Source organism: Aquila chrysaetos, chromosome 17 (genome assembly GCF_900496995.4).
Source record: "Aquila chrysaetos chrysaetos chromosome 17, bAquChr1.4, whole genome shotgun sequence".
Lineage (NCBI taxonomy): Eukaryota > Metazoa > Chordata > Aves > Accipitriformes > Accipitridae > Aquila > Aquila chrysaetos.
Window position 1 is genome coordinate 8,635,220 of NC_044020.1, and position 20,762 is coordinate 8,655,981.

Consider the following 20,762-nt stretch of genomic DNA (forward strand, 5'->3'; position numbering starts at 1 on the left):
GGCGGGCACGCAAGCAGTGTAGCTCAAGTGACTCTGCCAAGTTCCTGAGTCCATCACAGAGATGGGAACAGAGCAGAGCTTCCTTGACCCTGTCCAGGCTAGAGCTGCATAGTTATCCCTCTGCCTTTAACCCCTCCAGCATCTTTATTAGCAAGGACATCTTCACTTAGATCAATTTTATACAAATTAAATCTGGTCCACAGCCTTTTGAAAATTAGCTGGTGTAGCCAGCTTGGCTATGGAAATCAGCTTCTTGCTCTTCTGTTGTGTAGCTTATCTCCCAGAGATACCTCTTCTAGATATCTTCCAGACCCCGAGCGACTAAACGTGAGCGTGGGAAGGCACCAGCTCTGCCTGTGTTTTTTTGGCATTATGCAGGACCATCAGTGGCTGACAGGGGAATAACAGGGGATGGCAGCGGGTGAGTGGCAGGAGACGTCTGCGTGGGTCTCACGGGGATGCTTGCTGGCTCAAGGCTGCTGAGCCATTCCCACATCAGAGGTAAGAAGGCCAGTGACCACGTGAACGCATCCCTGGTCCATGGGGGAACGCCCACTGTGTAATTACAAAAGCCAAAATGATGTCTGGAGGAGAGCAGGACAGAGAGGGTCCAGCACGGGCTTCAGGTACAGCATCTGTGAAACAGCCTCCCTCTCCCTTACAGCCTTACACCAGCTGCAGCGTCCAAGTTCATCAACACAACAGCCATGCATGAAAATACCTGTGTTTTGCTAGTACACCTTTGCTGTCTATACAGAAAATAATAGCAGCAGATGTGTAGAAATCAGCTCTCTGGTCTCCTGCCTTCCGTTTGCTCACAGCCAGGTAGGTGGGCTGGCAACTCACTACACCCTCCAGAGTCCTTCCTCCCACCAGGAGGATGCAGCACAGCAGGCAGGACCACAGACACTTTTCACACTGGATATCTGGCCTCGGAGCACCTGGAGGTGGTGGAGGCTGCAGTGGTGCGACTGCTGCCCGTCCTGCCCAGCGCTTTCATTCAGAGCTATCCACTGGCTGGAAACAATAACCGCATCCTACCCCAATGCTGTGTCTAAAGCCAGTGTTGTCAGCCCTTCCTCAGCAAGCACACGGAACAATTTTGATCGAAAAGCATCTCTCACCCAGCTCCGTGCATGTGCAGACGTTGCCCTTTGGTGGATGAGGAGACAGGACTCAGTGGAAAAAGACTCTGGAGGTGACCCTCCCTGCTAGTAAGTGGGGTTGAGGGGAAGGGGATAGTCCTGGTGCTCAGGACTGTGACTACAGCCTTTCGGCCAAGAGGGTGCTGACGGGGAGGTCATGATGTGGTGGAGGGTGCCATCCCTTCTCCATTCAAGAGAGATGCCAAGTACAGACAAGTATTTGGGAGCAAGGGCATCTCCTGTGGAAGCAATGAGGAAAGGTCACCTCTCCTCTCTCGCAGCATGTGATGTGCACAGAACGCAACCGCAGGTGCCAACAGTTTGGTGAACACCAAAACTCATTAAAACTAATTTCCAGCAGAGTTGGGTCTTGGTGCTGGTTAGTTTTTGAACCTGATTGATAGTAAGCCTGGAGCACAGACTCACCCCCCATTTCACACAGAGGCCACCCATCGGTGAGGACCCTTGCCTGAGGGGCAGGTCACTGGTATCTGACATGGCACAAAAGCCAACCAAGTCTTGGTCAGGGCAGCTCAGACACAACTCTCCCAGGTGGGCTCTACTGTTTAATAAGAAGTGAGCTCCCACTGCAATGGATGGAGGCATTAATTGGGTATCTTCCCTCTACCCAGACCACTTTCACCAGGCTTGTAGCAATTCCTTACCTCTGAGCCTGCTGCCTTTCCATCAGATTTGGCTAAAACTGGACGAAGAGCTGAGAAGGCACGAGGGGTGGGCTGGAGAACTGACAAAGCTGTATCACATCAGCACTACCTCCTTAGGCAACCAAAGTGAAAATATAATGGCTGCCTTTTCAGAGACTGGAGGGACTCGTTTTGATATTATACATCCCCTCTTCCACGCACAAACATTTACCAGCAGCCCCCCCCCCCCCCTTTATTAAGTAAGACCTTGCTTGCAAGTGTGGTTTAGCTACAAGACTCCGTGCCCGCAAGTGGGAGATGCCACGCACTCGCGCGCGGGCACGCACGTACCCATCTCCCAGCGGGGTCGGGGTGGCCGTGGCAGGAGGGTGCTGGGGCATTTGGGAGCCCAAGGGAGGGGGACGGGGGCCCACGCGAGCAGCCGGGTTTGCTCACAAGCGGGGAGGTGGGACACGGCAGGGGCGGGGGAAAAGGGCTGTGCCCCCGGGGTAGGTCCCTGCGCTATAAAAATGACTTCAGCTGGATCCAGCGGCGGGGAGGAGAGGCAGCTTCCACCTCTGCTCCTGCCTCCAACAGCCTTGTCCGGGCAGGAGGACCCTGAGCAAAGCCAGACCCTGAGGATGAAGGTCCAGGCGCTGACCGTCACTGCGCTCCTGGTCCTGCTCTGCTCAGCCCTGGCACCATCTGAGGCACTGGGGGGCCGGGCCGGCGCCCCAAAAAGGCAGCCAGGACCCGGGGGCCCTGGAAAAGACTCTTGGCCACCTGAAGATGGAGCGGATGACCTGCCTGGGCAGCGCTCGGAGGGGAGCCGCCTCCCGGCCAGTGCATGGGAGGTGATGGGAGAGGCCCCCCCCGGCTCTGGGTCCCCCAGCAAGGGCATGGCCAAGATCCCGCGGGCCAGTGGTGAGCAGGACCCCCCCGGCAAGCCCCGGAGGCTCCCACCGCAGCCCTCCCGCAGCAGGAGCCCAGGGCTGAGCCATCACCTGAAGGGCCACGGGAAGTTCAACGGGGACACGGTAAGCACAACCCGCCCTTGGCGAGCGAGGATGAGGGTTTGCACGGGGGGTTTGCAGGGGGACCGGGAGCGAGGGAAGGTGCCGGCCCCCGCTCCAGACCCCGGGGTCGGGCAGCTCGGTGAGCCCCTGCTGCTGGGCATGGAGGGGCCGCGTGTAATGGCATTACGAGCACCTGATGAAGAGGATGGGGCCAAAGAAACGGGTCCTTCCCTCCACTTCCCAGCTCTGTGGGTACCTCCAGGGTGGGCAGGGTGTCGCTGGCCCCTGGCACTTGTTATAACAGGGAGCCAGCAGTGGCTCTGGCACGTCTGTGCAGCGCAGAGACACCAAAATCAGGCAGGACGGCCCCAAAACGCACCGCCACGCTGCAATGCAGGGAAAGGAGAGCATCCTCCCGGCACAGCCCCATGCCTGGAGCTCCCGGCAGTTTTACCACCCAAGCGCTTGCAGTTGTTTGGCTATACAGCCATGGCAGGCAGCCAAGGCTGGGGTTTCGGAGAGCAGGACTGGAGTGGCACCTCCCCTCCAGGCAGAGGGTTGCTGCTCCCAAACTGTGACCCATGGCTGCTACCGTCTGCCCTCACGCCGGCGGTATCTGCCTGAGCAGCTCAGCCAGCTCTCCAGCTTCAAAACCGGGACCCCCGTGCACACCTGAGCCCCAGCACCCCTGCGCAGAGCCTCGCTGCCTGGCAGTCCCTGCGGCACCGTGGGGACATAAAAATCAGGCAGGACTGAGGGCAGCAGGAGCAGGTGCCGAGCGTGCCATGACCCTGCAAACATCGAGTAGAAAAGCCGCTTTCGGGCCATTCCCCATGAGCCAAGTGTGAAAGAGCCGCCACAACACGGCCTCACGGCACTGTTTGGCTTGTGGTGCAGACAAGGGAGGCAGGCAGTGACAACGCTAAAACCCCATCGGGTACCTGGCGAGGCTTAGAGCAGAACCGATGGCCACGCATGCAGGTGGTGAGCTGGTCAGGAGGCGAGCACAGGTCTGGCTGCACATGTCCCCACATACTGGCCCCAGCTGCCCCTGAAACTGCTTCTTTGGGCCCCGACTTCTCCAGCTCCTTGCATGAAGCTGCTGCTCTGTAGCCTGGTGAGCAGCTTGTCCTGCTACTGCAGGTTTTACTGCATTATTTTACCATTTTAAATGGAAACCAAACATCCGGCAGCAAACACTCAACCCATTATATCATATAATCTTCTGCAACTTGGCTTTACTTTCTAATGAGAACGCTTCCAGCCTGCCCATCTGGGGGAGTTGAAGACGCTCTTTTGAGCTCATCTCACCCCCAGGCATCGCCCCACTGTCAGCTTGAGCGTGCCGGAGCCGACAGCCCCCGGCAAGCGTGGTCCTGGGGCTGAGCAGTTCACGTCACCCCAAAACGACTGACTGACTGGCTGTGGGGAAGGCACGCCCCAAAAGGAAACCTTCTGACTTTATGTGAGGCTGCTCTCAGGCAACCCAAGCCTGTGCAGAAAGTATCTCTTCGAGACTGCGTGCGGCACAGGCTCTTTGGGGCTGGGGCTCTCAGCAGCGTGAGCGCAGAGCGATGACACGGCTGTGACTTGGGAGGGGGTCCCGGGCCAGCAGCCGAGCAAGGCTGGACACCGGCACCGCAGCCACCGCTCTCCCTCCCTCCGCAGCACTCCTGCCACGGCATCCAGTCCCGGCCCTGCCAGAAGCCCTCCGACTGCGGCGGCTGCCTGGGGCTCTACACCTGCAAGCTGCCCGCTGGCATCTGCGACCTGAAAGCCGTCTCCAGGCAGAGAGGTAGGTTGGAAGCCCCTCAGCTGCCGGCACCAGGGACCCCCACAGACAGCCACCCGCAAGCACAGCCCTTCAGCTACACCCCTCCAAATTCAAATCAGACCTACCCTGTGCAGGGCAGGGTCTTGGCTCTTGACTGCACAGGGTTCTTGTCTGTCCTGCCAGCACTGGCTACCATCAGTGATGAACAAACAACTGCACGGTGAATGGGACATTTCCGTAAGTTTCTGTAAGAGCTGGATTTGCCCGGTGCCCTGAGGTCTTGCAGGATGCCAACAGCCCGTGCGGGGAAGCCAAGGAGGGGTACGGGGCTTGGGGTTTAGCCAGTGGCTTGGGAGTCAGCAAGTGCAGCTCTCCTGGGCATCACAGGCCCTGCAGAGCTGCTTACATCGGCATGTGCGAGCTGTTTAAGCAGGGACCAGCATGGAGCAGAGATCGCAGCTTTTAACATTTAACCTTACAGAGTTCTCCAGTCCCAGTTCTCCAGTACCCTTCGGTTAATCTGTACTGCCCCTGGACTGGCCTCTTGCCTTAGCACATTTGTCTACACCCTCAAACACAGAGTCATGGAAGAGCAACTCATCCAGGGCTCCTAAACACACAGACACCAGCTCTCGAAACCCCTGGTTGTGAGATGTACAGTAGGCAACTATAACGCTTTGGGTATGTATAGCATATATAATGTGTGTGTATATATAGCATATAGGGCATACCCAGCATATGTGCTCTGTTCGTAGTCTTCTCTGGCCATCTGCTGTCAGCAGCCTCTGTGGGAGGGCACATGGACCTGTGCCCAGACCCAGCACAGCTGGTCTTATGGCTTTTCTTTGCAGGTGGGTTCCTCCAAAGCATCCAGAGCCCCGAGGGACACAGGGTCCAGCTCAGCCCAGAGCAACAGGGCTCGATATAAAGCTGGAGAGGCTGACCTGCAGCTGGAGACCAACACTCTCTGTCAGAGTTTCATTTTAAATCCTTCATGACTCAGCTGTAAACGTTTCTTTCACTGCACTTCTCATGCTGCTGCTTTTTAACGCCTCCCTTGGATTTTGTACACTACGTAGGCTTGATTCCCACTTTCTTGAGAGCTGCCAGTGAAAGCACTGAGTGGCCACAGAGCCCCATGCTGGCAGAGCCCCCTTAGAGCCCCCAAATGAGACAAACGGGGCTATTTCACAACCCTTTTTAATTTGAGCTATTAGGATATTGAAGTAGAAGCTGCCAGTATCTCGGCATGCTCACGCCCAAGTTCAAACGGAGCTAAGGAGCCTGTGAGCATCGGGCATCCCAGGAAACCCTCCCAGCTCCTTACCACGGCTGCCGCCAAGGAAGGTGAAGTCCGACGCTGTTGAAAACATCATTTGAGAAGGGGAACGCGGACGCCCCAAGAACAGGCTTGTCAGCGGGGGACCACATAGGACACCTGCTTCTGGAGGTCTGAGCTGAGACACAAGATCAGCTTCATTTAGCGCCCCACAAAGCTTTGCAGGCATCCTAACCGCCTTTGCATGTGTGGGTGCATCCCAGCTTTGCAAAATCTCATTTTGCTACCATTAAAAAGAAAAACACCTTTAAAAAAAGAGAACCAAAACACAGCATTTGATTCACCTTGAACTCCACTGCAGTTTCCTCTGGTGGGCCACCACTGCCTCCTGCGACAAATCAGGCTTTAAGTAGTGCCAATTTTGCTCAGCACACCCCAGGGACAGCACCCCACACCCCTCACCTGGTCACACCTGTGGGAGCCTGACCCTGGGAAGGAGGGGGGGAATAAATGCTGCTGGCTTCTCTGACCTCCTCTATCACTGCTCCAACTGTCCCTGCACACGCGTTGGGCAGTGCAGAGCTGCAGGTGCTGCCTACCTGCCCCCTGCCCGGCGTGGCACTACTGCTGTCCGGCATTTATGGTGCTCACCACAGAACCAGAGAGGCTGAGGTGGGAAGGGACCTCTGGAGGTCATCTGGGACAAAGCCCTGCTGAAGCAGGGCCACCTAGAGTCATCTGCCCACCTTATCTGGTCCCCAGATAGTGGCCGTGTCACAGACATAACAAGCCCCGGTGCACCGGATCCAGAGAAGCACCATCTCTCTAAGCGCTCACCCTTCCACCTCTCCACCCAGCCAGCTGCTCGCTCCTGCCACCACCCGTCACAACCCGTTTCCCCTGTCCCTAAACACAGCACAGGAAGAGGCTGCCACTGTAGGAAACTTTGGAAACGCAAGTTTCAAAAGATACACAGAGCAGCACTGGACCCACAGCTCCGGCTCCGTTACCAAGTGGAGGTGAGCTCCTCTGAACCCCACTGCTGGTCAACAAGGCCCTCTCGCCTGGGAAAGCCCACTGACCACAGGGGCACCTCGACTGCTTTCAAAACCTCTGGCAGCCCTGTGTAGCCCAATGTAGTACGGCTGCCCACAGCAAAGGTACCCGCACACAGCTCTCACCCTGCAACCCCCCAATAGCTGGGGAAGAGTTTTCCCTTCAGGCCATAGCAGTGCTACCCTCTGGCTTCCTCTCTGAACAGCAGGGGAGACCCAAGGATGCTCCAGCTGCTCTTGACTCTGCCCTCACAAGCGGTGCAAGGGGAACAGCTTTTGCACCAGCTGGAAAAGAGCCCTCACCCCCCCGCTCAACCTCCACACGTCTCCCCTGACACCTCCCCACCTCTTCTCCCCACCAAAGCAGACAGACGAGAGGCGAGCAGGAGGTCCTACCTCTTCCTCAGCGGGGAGCACAGAAGGCAGCAGCAGGCACTCTCCCCTTGTCTGCTTCCTACTGTGCTCCCTGGCAGCAACACCTGAGATGGGAAAGGAGAGCCCGTCTGACCTTCGGGAAGCAGGTGAGCTCCACTTTGGGCTCCCCCTGCAAGCGGCCAGGCAAGGGAACAAGGCCACCCGGGCTCACGGGGAAGCCAAGGGCTTGGCCAAGCCGAGGGCTCAGCTGCTAGATGTCCCCTCCGGCTCACGCTCTGTGCCAGGTGGGCCGGTGGGCAGACACAGTTCGTCCCCCTCCCCAAAACACCAAGGATCCGCACATCTTTTACACCACTCGCTTTTAATTACACTGCATAAGGAAAGGCCTCTCCTCGTGCCAGGACCCCCTGGCACAGCCACCCGGGGAGCTGGCTGGCCCATCAAGTCCTCAGTAGGTTTAGTGGTTCCCCCTCACCCTTCTCGCTTGCTTGGAAGCTCCTCCTGGTCAGTCCACTTCATCCCTGCAGCCCTCAGTGTCCTCGCTTTGCAGAGACCTATTTCCATACATCTCTCTTCCTCCCCTCCTCCATGCCTGAGCTTTGCCTGCTCAGTCCTGTGGGAGTCCCGCTTTGGCCTCCTGCAGCACCAGGCAGAGAGGAGGCAGGGCAAGAGTCATTGGTTAATAATTGTTCTAACCCCAATATAAATAGAAAAATACAACAAAACAAAGAATTGACTAGCTAAGAGATCCAATCTGCTGGGATGCCTGCAACGTGCTAGTGCAGAGTTCAGAGAGTGCTTGGTCCAGTGCATGGTACTGTAGATATCCAGAAACCTGTCCCGGCAGCCCCGCAGCCATCAAATCTTCCTGCAGCACCACACGTCTGTGTGAGCGCGTCCCGGCCGTGGTCAGCTCGCCCAAGGCTGTTGGCTCCTGGGATCAGGCCGAATGGGAACAGTTGATAATAGTCCGATTTATTGCTGCTAAATGGTAAAGCCATTCTCTTCTGTGGAACGAGGATGTGCTTCGCTCTTACTTTTTGTGGAGGAATTTCATTTTGCTACCTGGAGAGACGGAGAAAGGAAAGTGGACTCCCCACAGTGACAGGGAAAACAAGTGCCATTCCTCACCACCCCTGGCCGAGCATGCCTATGCAAAGAATCGCCCCTGCCGCCAGCCCTGGGGCCTTATTCACAGCCAACTGCCCTGCAAAGCTGGAAGCAGGTGCCTGCAGAGCAGGCCGTAGCTCTGCCCACCCCCTGGGAGCAGCACTGCAGGCTGGGACTCTGCAAGCGCCCAGGCACACCCTCCAGGGCCCATTTGCCCAGCGGTCCTGGGAGCTGAACGTATTACTAAGCTCGCCTGCCAGAGCGTGTGTGGGTAAGAGGCAGGGAACACCACCCCCACAGACGCTGCTGCTCTTAAATGGCCGAGAAAAGACAAGAGGGCCAGGGATGCGATCTGAACAGAAGATCAAACTCTCTTAGCCATGGTGTCCAGTGACTTATCAAGGACTTCTAACCTCAGTCTGGAGCTCTCGTCTAGCTCTCCTTATAGTGGAAAATGGATTCAACCTTAGGATACTCCTGGGCAATTCCCACCACTGATCCCTACGGGCAAACCTGAAGGCAACGGAGACTCTCGTCACTCCCCCCGTCAGGACCTGCATCCACCACCCCCAAGTCACTGGTTGCTCCATTGCCTCCTCAGACCCGCCCGTCTCCTTTGGAAGACACAGACATAGCTCATGGCCCAATCTTTGGCTCTCCACCTGCCTCCAGACAAGTGGCAGATCAGAGGGCAGAGCCAACAGCGTGCCAGAGCAGGGATACACGGCCAGGCACCCATCACTCAAGGCTCAGGGCACTGCTCTGCAGGAAGCCACACACAGTCACTAGCAGAGCCCTGCCACCCTTCGGCACCTTCTCTGCTGCCAAACCTGAAGACAACAAGAAGCCTAAGCCTCCTGAGAAGTCAAGAATTTTGCTGCTTCCTTACCTAGGCCTTTCAGGAACCTATTGACTCCACTCTGCTCCCCACTGGGAAGTGTTTCCAGGTACTCCTGAGCCCGTACCTCAAACAGACCTGCAGAAAGAAAGAAGTCAACAACTTCTATTTTGCTTCCCTATAAATAAAAGTCAGAACGCCCATCTGAAAGCATACTGTCCCAGCTTACCAATAAACTATTGCACACGAGAGGGAACAACTCGCCCCACCTCCTCCACCCACTGAGCCTGGATGTGGGACAGGAGCTTTGGTCCTCCTCCTCCCTCCCCACAGCAAGGCTGACTGAGCTTTTGCACCTCGCACAGGGAGAGACAAAACCTCCGTTCATACTGCTATGAACACGGCTAAGTCCAGAGAGTGAGATCATCCGGGGAATCGTCACGCAGGATTTACCACACTGCAAAACCTCTTTTACTCAGCCACCTATTCAAGTGTCCACTGCTCATTAGTGCTGGGGAGGAAACTGCTAAGCCAGGACCGAGCAGCAGCAGGGATGAGAAACTTCAGCTGCCAGTAGAGCCCTTGGGACTGTGGGATAACAGGAGTGAAACAACAGAAGCAGCTTAGGGAAGGACATGAGCATCCATATTTTCTACTAGCCAAAACAGCCATAACCAATCCAGCCAGTTCTTCCTCTAGACACAGGAAGGGGACGTGAGGGACTGCAAGAATAAATGTCATTCCAGCAGTGTACCCCTTCTGTGATGGTCCTGATGGGAATTCAACGTGGAACAGAAGAGGCACACACATGGAGGATACTGCTTATGTCCCTTACTGCAGCGGTGAAGGGTGCCTGTAACCCCAACCTCAACAAGAAACTACCAGATCACGCACAAAAAGCCCCTGTTCTCCAGCAGCCGGTGCCCATGCACTGTGCAAACTGTTTCACCACGCTCCTGTGAGGCGACGCTCCCCTTTGGCTTGATAAGGAAACAGAGGCCAAAAATCCCCAAGTGACTTCTTGAAGGCCATGCAGGGGTGTCAGAACAAACCACCAGCCTGTGCTAGCACTTCCCTACCCCCTCCCTCCCGGTGTCCCTGCACAGACACCGCAGCCTCCAGCCATGGTGCTGGGGATGGAGCCGGTGGCTGGTGAGCATCTCCCAGCTCTCAGAGGAGCAACTGCAGTTTCCACAACAGCAGAGCCCAGGCAGAGCCCCTCACCTCTGACCCCCTGCTTCCGCAGCTCCCGCTCCTGAATGAAGCCCCCGAACATCTGTGTCTCCATGAAGACCTCCAGGAAGCGTCGGAGACTCTTGGAGGAGACGGACTTGCGGAAAGCCTCGCGCTGCAGGGTCCGCTCCTCTCGCTCGGTCGGGGTCAGGAAGAGGGAGTAGTGGCCCACTATCTCCACAAAGAAACGGACAAAGGCCTCGGACACCACCTCGTTCAAAGGGCTGGTCTCTAAGGAGAAAACAAAGAGGCAGTGGTAAGGACAGTGCTGTAAGGACATGCTAGGAAACGTCCTAGGTACAAACTCCCTGGCTTTTTTCAGATCCAGCCTGAGCAGAAAAAGCTGCTCAAGAGAGACAGCATCCTAGGAAGTGCTTGCCATGGAAGAGGACTGGGCTGCTACTACTTTGAAAGCCACCAAGCTTTGTCTTGGCTCCCCTGCAAGCAGGAGATGCCCATGCTGTCTCCCAAAGAGCTGTCTCAGCCCAATCGCCTGTGAGCCACACTGCCACCTCCGAGACTGCAGCTCTGTGGGTGGACTGTCCCCCGGAGGAGCCTGCATCACTCACACAGTCAGCAGCAGAGAGGCGCCTGTGGGAACACAACCTCCCCCTCCAAAAAGGAGTCCAGGTGTTCCCTGGAGCTGTAAGGGAAGGGCGGACAGAGCTGGGAAGGGGTACGTACTGTTTCTCTTCACACAAAGAGAATTGTCCCTGGTGCAATGGAATGTTTAATACAGCTTCAACCAATATCCTGACCTACCTCCAATTTCTGTGGTGTTAAATTCAATACAAGCCTAGTTCTCCCCTAAGAAGTGACAGGAGAAAAAGGTGCAGGAAAAGATGTGGTTTTAAGCTGAAAGGCACCATGCTTTACCCTGCTTGCCATTGACAGGCCCCTCCTCCTTGTCGCTCGCCAGCTCGTTCCTCTGCTCCAAAATGTGTTCTAGGGCGGCCTGCAGCTTGCGGGGCAGGATGGAGTCCTCATCTTCCATCTGTAAGACAGAGCCACCTCCTCAGGGCCTGGGGCCGGGACATAGCTGGCCCCTGCCCTTCTCCTCACCGGCTCCTATCCTGTCCCCAGCACGGCAGGGGGAGCACTAAAAATGAACTGTGAGGAGAGGAAGAGGGAGAGGGAGAAGGCGTAATATGCTTGGCACGTTCCCAGCACCTCCCAGTGCAGGACTATCAAGAAGCACAAGAGGAAGGAGAAAGGGGGTGTCTTTTCCCAAATGTTCCCCTCTTCTGGAAAAATTTTACGTGTCTGACCCGAGAGGCTACTGGGCAGGGCTCACCCGTTGCCCCACGGACCGCCTGTGAGCGCTCGCACCACCACAAAGGGGACGAGGACGAATCTGAACAATGCTGGCGTGCAGCCAGGTGAGCACAACCCCCTGCTCAGCTCTGCTCAGGCACCGATCGTGTTACGGAGGCGTAACGAGTTCCCGTAGAGCAACAAAGCCAAGGAACTGCTGGTGACTGTGTGCGAGCTCCTAACAGCCCTGGCTGAGACAGCGTGATTTAGCTTAAACTTCCAAAAGAGAGGTCCAAGGTAAAGCATATCCCTGCAGCTAAGGCAGCTGACAAGTGAGAACTGCACTGAAGGAGTGGCCTTCACCCACACGCTACTGCCTGCAGCAGGAGGTGCACTCATCCCGTTCTACCCATGGGACTTCAAGCAGGGCAGAGACCGATGCAGCCAGTGCTCCTCAGCAATCTGCCAAAGAGCTATGGGGCAAAACTAGCTTCCTGGGCCAGGAGTATGTTCGCTAATCTGTCCTTTCCCCTTCAATATCCTGCTCCTCCTCTCCACAACAAAGGGAAGTAAAAATCAGCAGGCAACCTTGTCTGCGGAGCAACATACAGGCTCCTGTGTACCAGCTTCCTACTTATGACCCATCCAGTGCAAGGACTGGAGTGAGGAACCACAAGCTCCTCGGGCAGGAAAGATTTGAAGAAATCATCAAGGCTCCTTTCCCCACCGAGGGCTGGGTATGTGATAGGAGATCATAAAATGGTTTGGGTTGGAAGGGACCTTAAAAGATCACCTACTTCCAACCTTCCACTAGACCAGGTTGCTCAAAGCCCCATCCAGCCTGGTCTGGAACACTGCCAGGGATGGGGCATCCACAGCTTCTCTGGGCAACCTGTTCCACTGCCACACCACCCTCACAGTGAAGAATTTCTTCCTTACATCTAATCTAAACCTACTCTCTTTCAGTTTAAAGCCATTACCCCTTGTCCTATCACTACATGCCCTTGTAAAAAGTCCCTCTCCAGCTTCCTTATAGGCCCCCCTTAGGTACTGGAAGGCTGCTCTAAGGCGTCCCTGGAGCCTTCTCTTCTCCAGGCTGAACAACCCCGACTCTCTCAGCCTGTCTTCATAGGAGAGGTGCTCCAGCCCTCTGATCATCTTTATGGCCCTCCTCTGGACTCGCTCCAAGAAGTGGACTGACAGACACAGGCTGGAAGAGCCCGCGCTGCTCCCCAGCAGACAGTGCTGAGCCGAGGCTTTCCAGCTCTACCCTCAGCCAGGGTGCCACTTAAGGACCCACAGTGCTCAAGTGCCACTGTTTCCCCTCTTTAAAAAAAAAACCCAGAGGGAGAGATAATGCACAGTGATTTGGTCCTCAGCAGCTGTGGTTTGGGACGCTGATAATACATATGTACACAGCAACCCTTATAATGCTGCCAACCACAAACCCTGCCTCAGTTTGTGTGGGGAGTAAGTGATCCAGCCAGCCAGGCAGGTCAGCAAACACAGATGGAGGTAAGGTGTGGTGGAAAAAGGGGAGAGAAGGTGAAGGATACAAAATAGCTCTGCTCACCTGTCTCAGAAACCGGTTATTTACAAGGTCAACGACTAGGACCTAAGAACAAAAGAGCAAGAAAAAAGGGGAAGTCGTTATTTCCATCATCGGAGTGTATCTTAATCTGCAACTGCTCTGAAGGAAACGCACCCTACCCCTGCTCCTCCTACCCACCGCCGCAGCTGGAGGAGGCACCCAGCGTGAGCCAAGAGCAGAGCCCTTGTTGCGGCTTTCTAACGACGTCGCCGCAAACCGCAGAGCAGCTTGGACAGCAGGAGGCTGTGCTCCAAGCCCGGCCCACCGCTCCTCACCGCCACGTCGGGGTCAGAACTCTGTCTCTTCTCCCCGTGCACTGCACCGCTGTCGCCTGGGTGGGCAGGGAGGGAAATGCCCCCCCCCAACCGCGTTCAGCCTTGCTGCGTTCACCCTTGTGTATCATGAATCCAGTTCTTAATTCCTTCCGTTAATTAGAGGAGCAGCTACCCTGGCCAATTTGTAGCAATCATACTTCAAGCCTGGCAGACTTTGTGCTTAGCCCCTAGACAGCACTGTGCGGAAACCAACAGAAACTTTAATAAAATCATCTCCTACCCGCAGCAGCCCCCGCGGTGGGAGATCCCAGCCCCCTGCCTTCCCAAGCTGCGGCCAAGGCAGAGCGCAGACCTCTGCCTCCCCGGGGGACGTCCGCCTCCTCCCTCACCCCGCGCTCGTGGGAGCCAGAGGACGAGAGCTCGGCTCCTTCGTGCTGCCAGCTGCCAAGGCGGACTCTCGAGAGCAGCCTTTCTGGGACAGCGGACGACTCGGCCCACTGGAAGCAACCGCGAGCAAGGCTGCGGTGCGGGTGCGTGGCTCACCTCCTCCACTGGGAGCTCCTTCAGGCGAGGCAAGGAGCTGGAGAGCAGGCCGATGAGGAAGGGGGTGGGCGAGCACACGATGTCGATCATGGAAGGCGGCAGCACGGGGATGTAGGTGTGCTGCCAGGTGAAGGGGTACAGTAGGGCCACCGTGGCATGGCAACACTTGGAAAGAGTGCTGGAAGATGAAATGCAACCAAGGGTAATGGCTGGTCAGTCAGGAGACGAGCGGTGCTTCCTAGAAAACAGGGCTCTTTCAAATGTTCCCTGATTGATCTCTGTAATTACCAGGGGCTCTCCCAGATTTCTGACCCCATTTTTCAGCTTCAGAGGCAATGACCTGAGGTTATGGAAGATGATCCTGGCCCACACACATGGCAAGAGATAGGTCCCCCTGAATCCAGCATCTGCTACTCCAGTGCCCTGCTCCTCTGCCCCTTGGCTTGCTACCTGTGCAGCATATATGCTTTGCCTTTGGGCAACCCTTAGCTGGAGTAATCACAGGGCAATGCCAAGCTTTTCTATTGGTCCCAATCATATTGATAGCTCCTAGCAGCCATGCCAGAGCATGGGGGAAAGAGGAAGGCAGCAACCTCCCGCCAAGGCTATCCAGGCAGCCCGCAGCCTGTGGAGCCTGCCAAGGCTACTCAGAACCATGGGAGAGTGAAATCCCAGGAGGGGAGCACTCGGCTGGCCTCTGTAGGAAGCTACCCACAGCCCACGAGGGTGCAGCCTGCTGTCTTCCCCCTTCAAATGCCACCAGCGGCTCAGCTGTAAGCGCCTTTGCTAACAAATTCCAAGAGGGTCTGTCCAGAAACGCCATCAGCTCTCTGGCAGGAGGCAGGCAGGGTCTGCAATCAGACACGGCAGAGCTCGCCGCAGGGCACCAGTTACTCATCCATTCTGGGTCTGGAAGCATTTGTATGTGTCAAGGGAGGAGGAAGGCTCATCACTATAATCCCTGTATATAACATAATTTTATTTTACTAGCATCCAGGTCTTGTAAGGCTGGAGGAGGGGAGGAAGGCTGGTGCGGCTGGGAGGAGTCACATCCCCCCGAGGAAGGACGCCCAGCTGGCTCCTGTTAAACTCCACAGGGGAATTTACACTCAGCAACCCGGATCTGGCAGTTTATTGCTGACTTGAGAGGGAAGGGGTTTGATGGGAGTGGACTAGAGCTCTCTCTGAAAAGTGAAGCCTGCTTTCCCTCCCCCCCTCACTCCAGCTAAGTCTGGTGGATTTGAATCCCCGTGCTGTAATGCTAACACACACTGAGCAGAGTGGCATGGCTGGGCTACAGCTGGCTGGCTTTCATCAGATAAGTTCAGTTTAGCAGAACACAATTGTGGTTGCTGGGACATCAGTGTGACCGTATGAAGTAATCACGCAGTAAACATCATTAAACACATGACGCTATTGGAGATAAGTAAATCCTAAGGGAGAGGCTGGAATCTGCTTAACATGAGAATTTTATCTAGGACTGCAACAGGTAGGGAATGGGTGCTTGGGAGGGACGCCTGGGATGTGTGCACTGAGAAAGTCTCTTCACAAGATGGGGACAGTTTCCTCTCCCTGCGCTCCCAGAGGCTTGTCTTTTCTTAAGCAGATACTCTATGAAAACAGAGGAGGACCCTTCAAAGGCTGTGACACAGACTGGTAGCTTTAAGCTTTTAAATGGGAAAACACCCTCCATTCCACATACTTGTTTAGGAAGGTCTTAGCGTATCCCCCTCCCTTCTCCATATTCATTCCTGCTGGCTGCCCCTCTGTCGCTGTTCTCAAGCTGTGCCTGCCTTCACCAGCAAGCCCACATCTTGCTGTCTTTACCACACATGCAAGGTAGATAATGAATCCAAGAGAAACAAAATGAAAATGAGAAAACACAGAGCTAGTAAGAAACAGGAATATTTAAAAAAAAAAAAAACCACCCAGAAAAAAAGTGGGAACAGTATCAGAGCAGATTATTTTTCTTGTACCTTTCATACAAGCTAATCTTGAAAGGAACTACAACAGAAGTGAATGTGCCATCTTAAAAGTGCACTCCAAGTTGATGAGATCCTTTAAAAACTGTTTCCTTTGAGGCTGCGCTACTTGCATACCCATACATTTCAGGCCATGTCAGCAGATGCAAAAGCAGAGGCTTCTCTTCCCCTCTATTACTGCAGAGCATATTTTCCACTCCTCAATTTTTGACTGATAATAGCCCCAGTAATAACAGCAGCAGAATGGTGAAAGCTGAAAGAACTCCTCCTTTCATTACTTGTGCGCAGCACTGTGGCATTACTCTTAGACCACCACCACTGGACTTCCCCTTCTTTGAGGAGAAGTTGAATGTGGAAGTGTTAGAAGTTTCACCTTTGTCACAAATCCTCGATCTTGAAGGCGCATCCAACTTTCCTGCCTAAAGGTGGGAACTGACTTCATAGACAGCACTTGAAAACCAATGGAAAAGATCTCTGTGATTCCAGGTAGCTCCACAGAGGAACAGTGAGCAGTTGAAGTACGTGGTTATTTATGGCATGGTGAGATATTACAGCATGCTGTCTCCTGCTATATTTATGGTGGCTTGTTCTTCCCTCAACCCTGCTCTCAAGTCCCAGCGAGTACACATGGTACGTGAGAGATTGAGTGGGAGGAAAGATGGCTGAGGTCCAGTTAGTGGAAGTCACAGACAGAGCTGTGTAAGTCTGAAATTGTATGCACCACGCAGTGGGAAGTAAAGACAGCTTCCCCTTCCACCCTTCCATCTGTGAATGCCTCATTGCCTCCAGGATGAATCCTAGTCATCCCTGCTCTGAAACATTTCTCACTGTGGAAGACATTTTGAGGGAACAATACTGAAAGGAGTGAGATCTGTGAGCCTCCTTTGAAGGCACAGCAGTTCAGAGATGGACCCAGAGGAGGTAACACTGAGGTCTCTCTTCCACATGCGATTCAGTCAGACTTGCTCTGCAGATAGTCTCAGGGAGCCGCAGCTTGCCAGGAGCCCAGCAGAACTTCAGTCCTTTGGAATGACTCAAGCCTAAGCTCCCTCCTTCTCTTGCATACAGCACTGCAATGAGCACTAAGGAACTGCTGATTCACACCACGGCTACTGAGCCTTGCGAAACAATCCAGTATGATAAATTCCTTTTATGCCATCTGTGTGATTCTGTGCTCTTCAGCCAGCAGCAATGGGCGAGACTGCCCAAACTACACCTCAGTCATAATACCGCAGGTACATTTGTGTAGAAGGTGAATATGGCCACTGAAGTTCTGGGCACTGCTCAAGCTGGATGCCTCTTTCTAGGAGATGTGCACAGAATCAACTACAGTTGATGTGCACAACACAACTGGAACAGCTCAGTGCACCCTCAAAGCACTATTTCAGTGTCAGTCAGCCCTTTGAGGGCTCTTACACCGAACAGGCAGCCAATGCCTTTGAGTAGCTACAGCCAATGTCCCCACTGAAACCCTGATATCCTGGGACACATGCACCATAACCATGATGACAAGTGCTGCCATTGGAATAATACTGACCCAGGGTGCTGCATTTTGCCACCAGGAACGAAGAGATCTACCCAGTGTGATTGCAGTATGCTCTGGGGAGTGCCATGCACTACCCTCAGGCCACAGAAGTTCAATGCCAGTTGTTCAAATGGGACACAGACACCACTTTTTAAGGCTTTTGGTTTCAACAGTAATCCTTAAAATACTGCAGGTCTTTAAAGAACACTTTCAAGATACCGAGCACATTTTCATGGGTTCATTCAGCCTCCTCTAGGGAACGTGGCTGAGCTGAGTGTCTGATGTCACTTGCACAGGAGCTTGCAGGAGAGACTGAAATATTGCTAACACAGAGGTTAAAAAGTATTGATGCACACAAAGAACCATGTCAGCTCCCTCCCTAAGGGGCTGTTTTGGATGTAGACCGACACACAAGTGTCTCTGGCTGAGCACTCCCTTGGTCAGAGCAATGATATTGCAGCAATTTGTGACATTTGTTTGCTCGAACAACAGGCCTTCCCACCACACAGCATCCTAGGCAAAAACCTACCACACAGCACCCTATGAAGCTGCTGTTTCTTGGTAGCTACCTTGAACAGAGGTGGCCAATACAGAAACTAAACATGACAGCTGCAACTACACAGCAACTCTTCTTCATTTCCTGGGAAAACTTGCTCCAAGAGTAGCTTGACTTGCTCTAAAAAGACACCTTGACAACTTGCAACTGCTTCTAAGGAAGGATACTGGCTGCTCAGTTTGGTTGCTTTCCTCCCGAACTTTAGACTGACTACAGGGTCTCCAGCTTTCAGCTCCAGAGGCAAGCACCTATGCTGAAAAGCCCCCCCAGCTGAATCCCTCTTTGGGTTTAGGATACTTCACGATTTCTGAAAAACACTATGATTCAATCAGCCTTTTGGAGTTTAATGCCAGGAAGCCCTTTGCTCCCTGCCCTAACCAAACTGCTGAAAATATGCTAGCATTTGGCAATTTAAGATGGTTTGATTACATGGGTTTTTCTTTTCTTTTTTATAAGCTCTGCTACAGTAGGATTCATTTTACAAACACCTTTGGGTTTCTGACACTGTGTCACATCTGGATTTACTTATGATGGATCGCAGATCTGGTTTACAACATTTAACAGGGGCAGGAGCTTCCAAACATTGCCCCGTGACTTCGCACAGCATTGTGGCAAATCCAGCCGGGGGATGCCAAGTTCCACCAGCTGTGGGGACCGTCACTGCCTCCCACCGACGTGGCAGGTTAGTGCAGGTGAAGAAGCGAGCGTTAAGATGCTCTGAAGAAACAATGCTAGTATTCGACATCCAAACTTCATCCTTGGGTTTCTTCTTCTCCCTAACCACAATACAAAAAGGAGAAACCTGGGAGGCTGGGATTCGCAGTCCCAGATTTGTTTTTGTAGCACATGGAAAAGACTTCTTTTTGATGATTAATTACCTTTTACTGGGGATGACCACATTTAAAGTGTCTATTCTAATTCTTTCAAATCTGCCTTTGATAACAATGACCACTTTGTGTTGTTGACACAGCTGTGGTTTCTGGCAGGGACAGAGGCAATTGCTCGAGTTGGTCAGATCCACAACAGGCTTTTGAGGAGATCTGGAAAAAGGGTGCCTTGATTTTAAGCCTGTGTAAGTTTTCCTGTTTTAAAAAGCGCTCTGAATCTAACACATCTCCCCCGCAGGCCAGTAAAAACTGCCCAGCTCTAAGTACCTTGTGAAATCAGGCCAGTTCTATTTGGAAGATGCATTCTAAAAGGTTGGTCAACAGTGCCTCGAACTGCATGCCAGGCAGCATCACTTGGAAACAAAAGCAGCTCTAACATTGCAGAGCCTAACCCATGCCACAGCCTTTGCTGCCCCAGGACTAAAGTTTACAGTACAGGAGTGAAGAAAAACTAGGGAAGACTACAGAGACCAACATAGTTTTAACAAAGTTATTTTCCCGGGTTGCGAGGCAATGTATACTCCAGTTTCCATAGTGATAGAGGGAAAAAAAACCCCACAACAACCCACCCAAAAACTAATAAACCAAATTCTTTCCTTTTCCGCTGCCAAGCTTTGGATTGACAGGTCTTTAAAAAACACTCAATGTTCATTCTAAAGATGGAAAAGACAAAGTATTTCACTTGCTGTACACTTGTTAGATGCATTTTTTGGCTCAGCTTGAAAACATTTCACAGTTCACACAGTATTTGGCAAGAGACCTTTCAGCTTTCTTTTCCCACAGACTGATCTTATAGCAATTAAAAGATGTAAATAAATTGCATACATCATTTTCTCTGTCACTCACACCCAGACACACCTTCACACACACGTACATATTGTTGATAGTGCCCACATGAAGAACTGCAAAGATGAATGATAAATGTAATTTATTATGCATCTTTCACCATGTCACCTGCACTCTTCCCGTTAATCCATCTCAGCTGGATTACTTCTAGCATTCCTAACCTCTGAGCAGTTTCCAACAGCTGCTTTTATCAGTTTTTTTCTTCTCTTAAGCTATTGCCAAAAAGCATTTCTTTTCTTTCCTCTGAAATTGGCATTTCCAGCCCTAAAGTAAATACTACTTAATATTCATTGAGTTCAATGTGTTCCTGTCCCAGGAAAAGTATCATTTGGACAGAAGATCCTGCATCTACAGTACCATCAGTTTTTAAAACATGGAATTTCCACCAACAAGTAGAAGAGACTGTTGACGTTATGAAAGGCTTACCAATCCAGTGCACTCAAGTCACTGGACTGGATTAAAATACAATAGCTTACTTAATTTTGAGGGTTATTTTCTTTGGTTTGTGTTTTTCAAGCTTTTACAGTCCTTTAGGGTCATTTTCAAGTTTTTTCTCCACAAAAATGAGCCAGAGAAACTTCATATTTTGTTACAGGAAAAGAAAAAGACTCTCCTGAAATTGCTCAGAGCAAGGTCTTCTCAGAAACATCAAACATTAGAAGTCTTGTAGAGAGCTGGCAAATCTACGGTAAATATTTGAGTCTGAGCCCTGTAGCCTAACAGACCCTGGGTCTTTAAAACGTGACAATTCTTTTTTTCACAGAAGCAAGCTGTTTATGGTATATTTAGAGATTCTAGAAACTATAATTCTATAGTGCTCTCCCATTCTTTTTT

At 53.0% G+C, this 20,762-nt stretch overlaps 1 protein-coding gene across 6 annotated transcripts in view; it reads right to left on the reverse strand.

Annotated features, from left to right (window-relative positions):
- Positions 1-7,632: 7,632 nt before the first annotated feature.
- Positions 7,633-20,762, reverse strand: part of DENND2A (DENN domain containing 2A) — a 61,622-nt gene continuing 48,492 nt past the window's right edge. For all 6 annotated transcript variants that reach the window (XM_030040808.2, XM_041129486.1, XM_030040809.2 and 3 more), the window contains 6 exons: positions 14,133-14,310; positions 13,297-13,338; positions 11,346-11,463; positions 10,461-10,700; positions 9,288-9,374; positions 7,633-8,353 (listed from right to left, as the gene is read on the reverse strand). In XM_030040808.2, the coding sequence (XP_029896668.1) occupies positions 8,322-8,353; positions 9,288-9,374; positions 10,461-10,700; positions 11,346-11,463; positions 13,297-13,338; positions 14,133-14,310 (697 nt within the window). In that variant the 3' untranslated portion in view covers positions 7,633-8,321. The remainder of the gene's footprint in view (positions 8,354-9,287; positions 9,375-10,460; positions 10,701-11,345; positions 11,464-13,296; positions 13,339-14,132; positions 14,311-20,762) is intronic.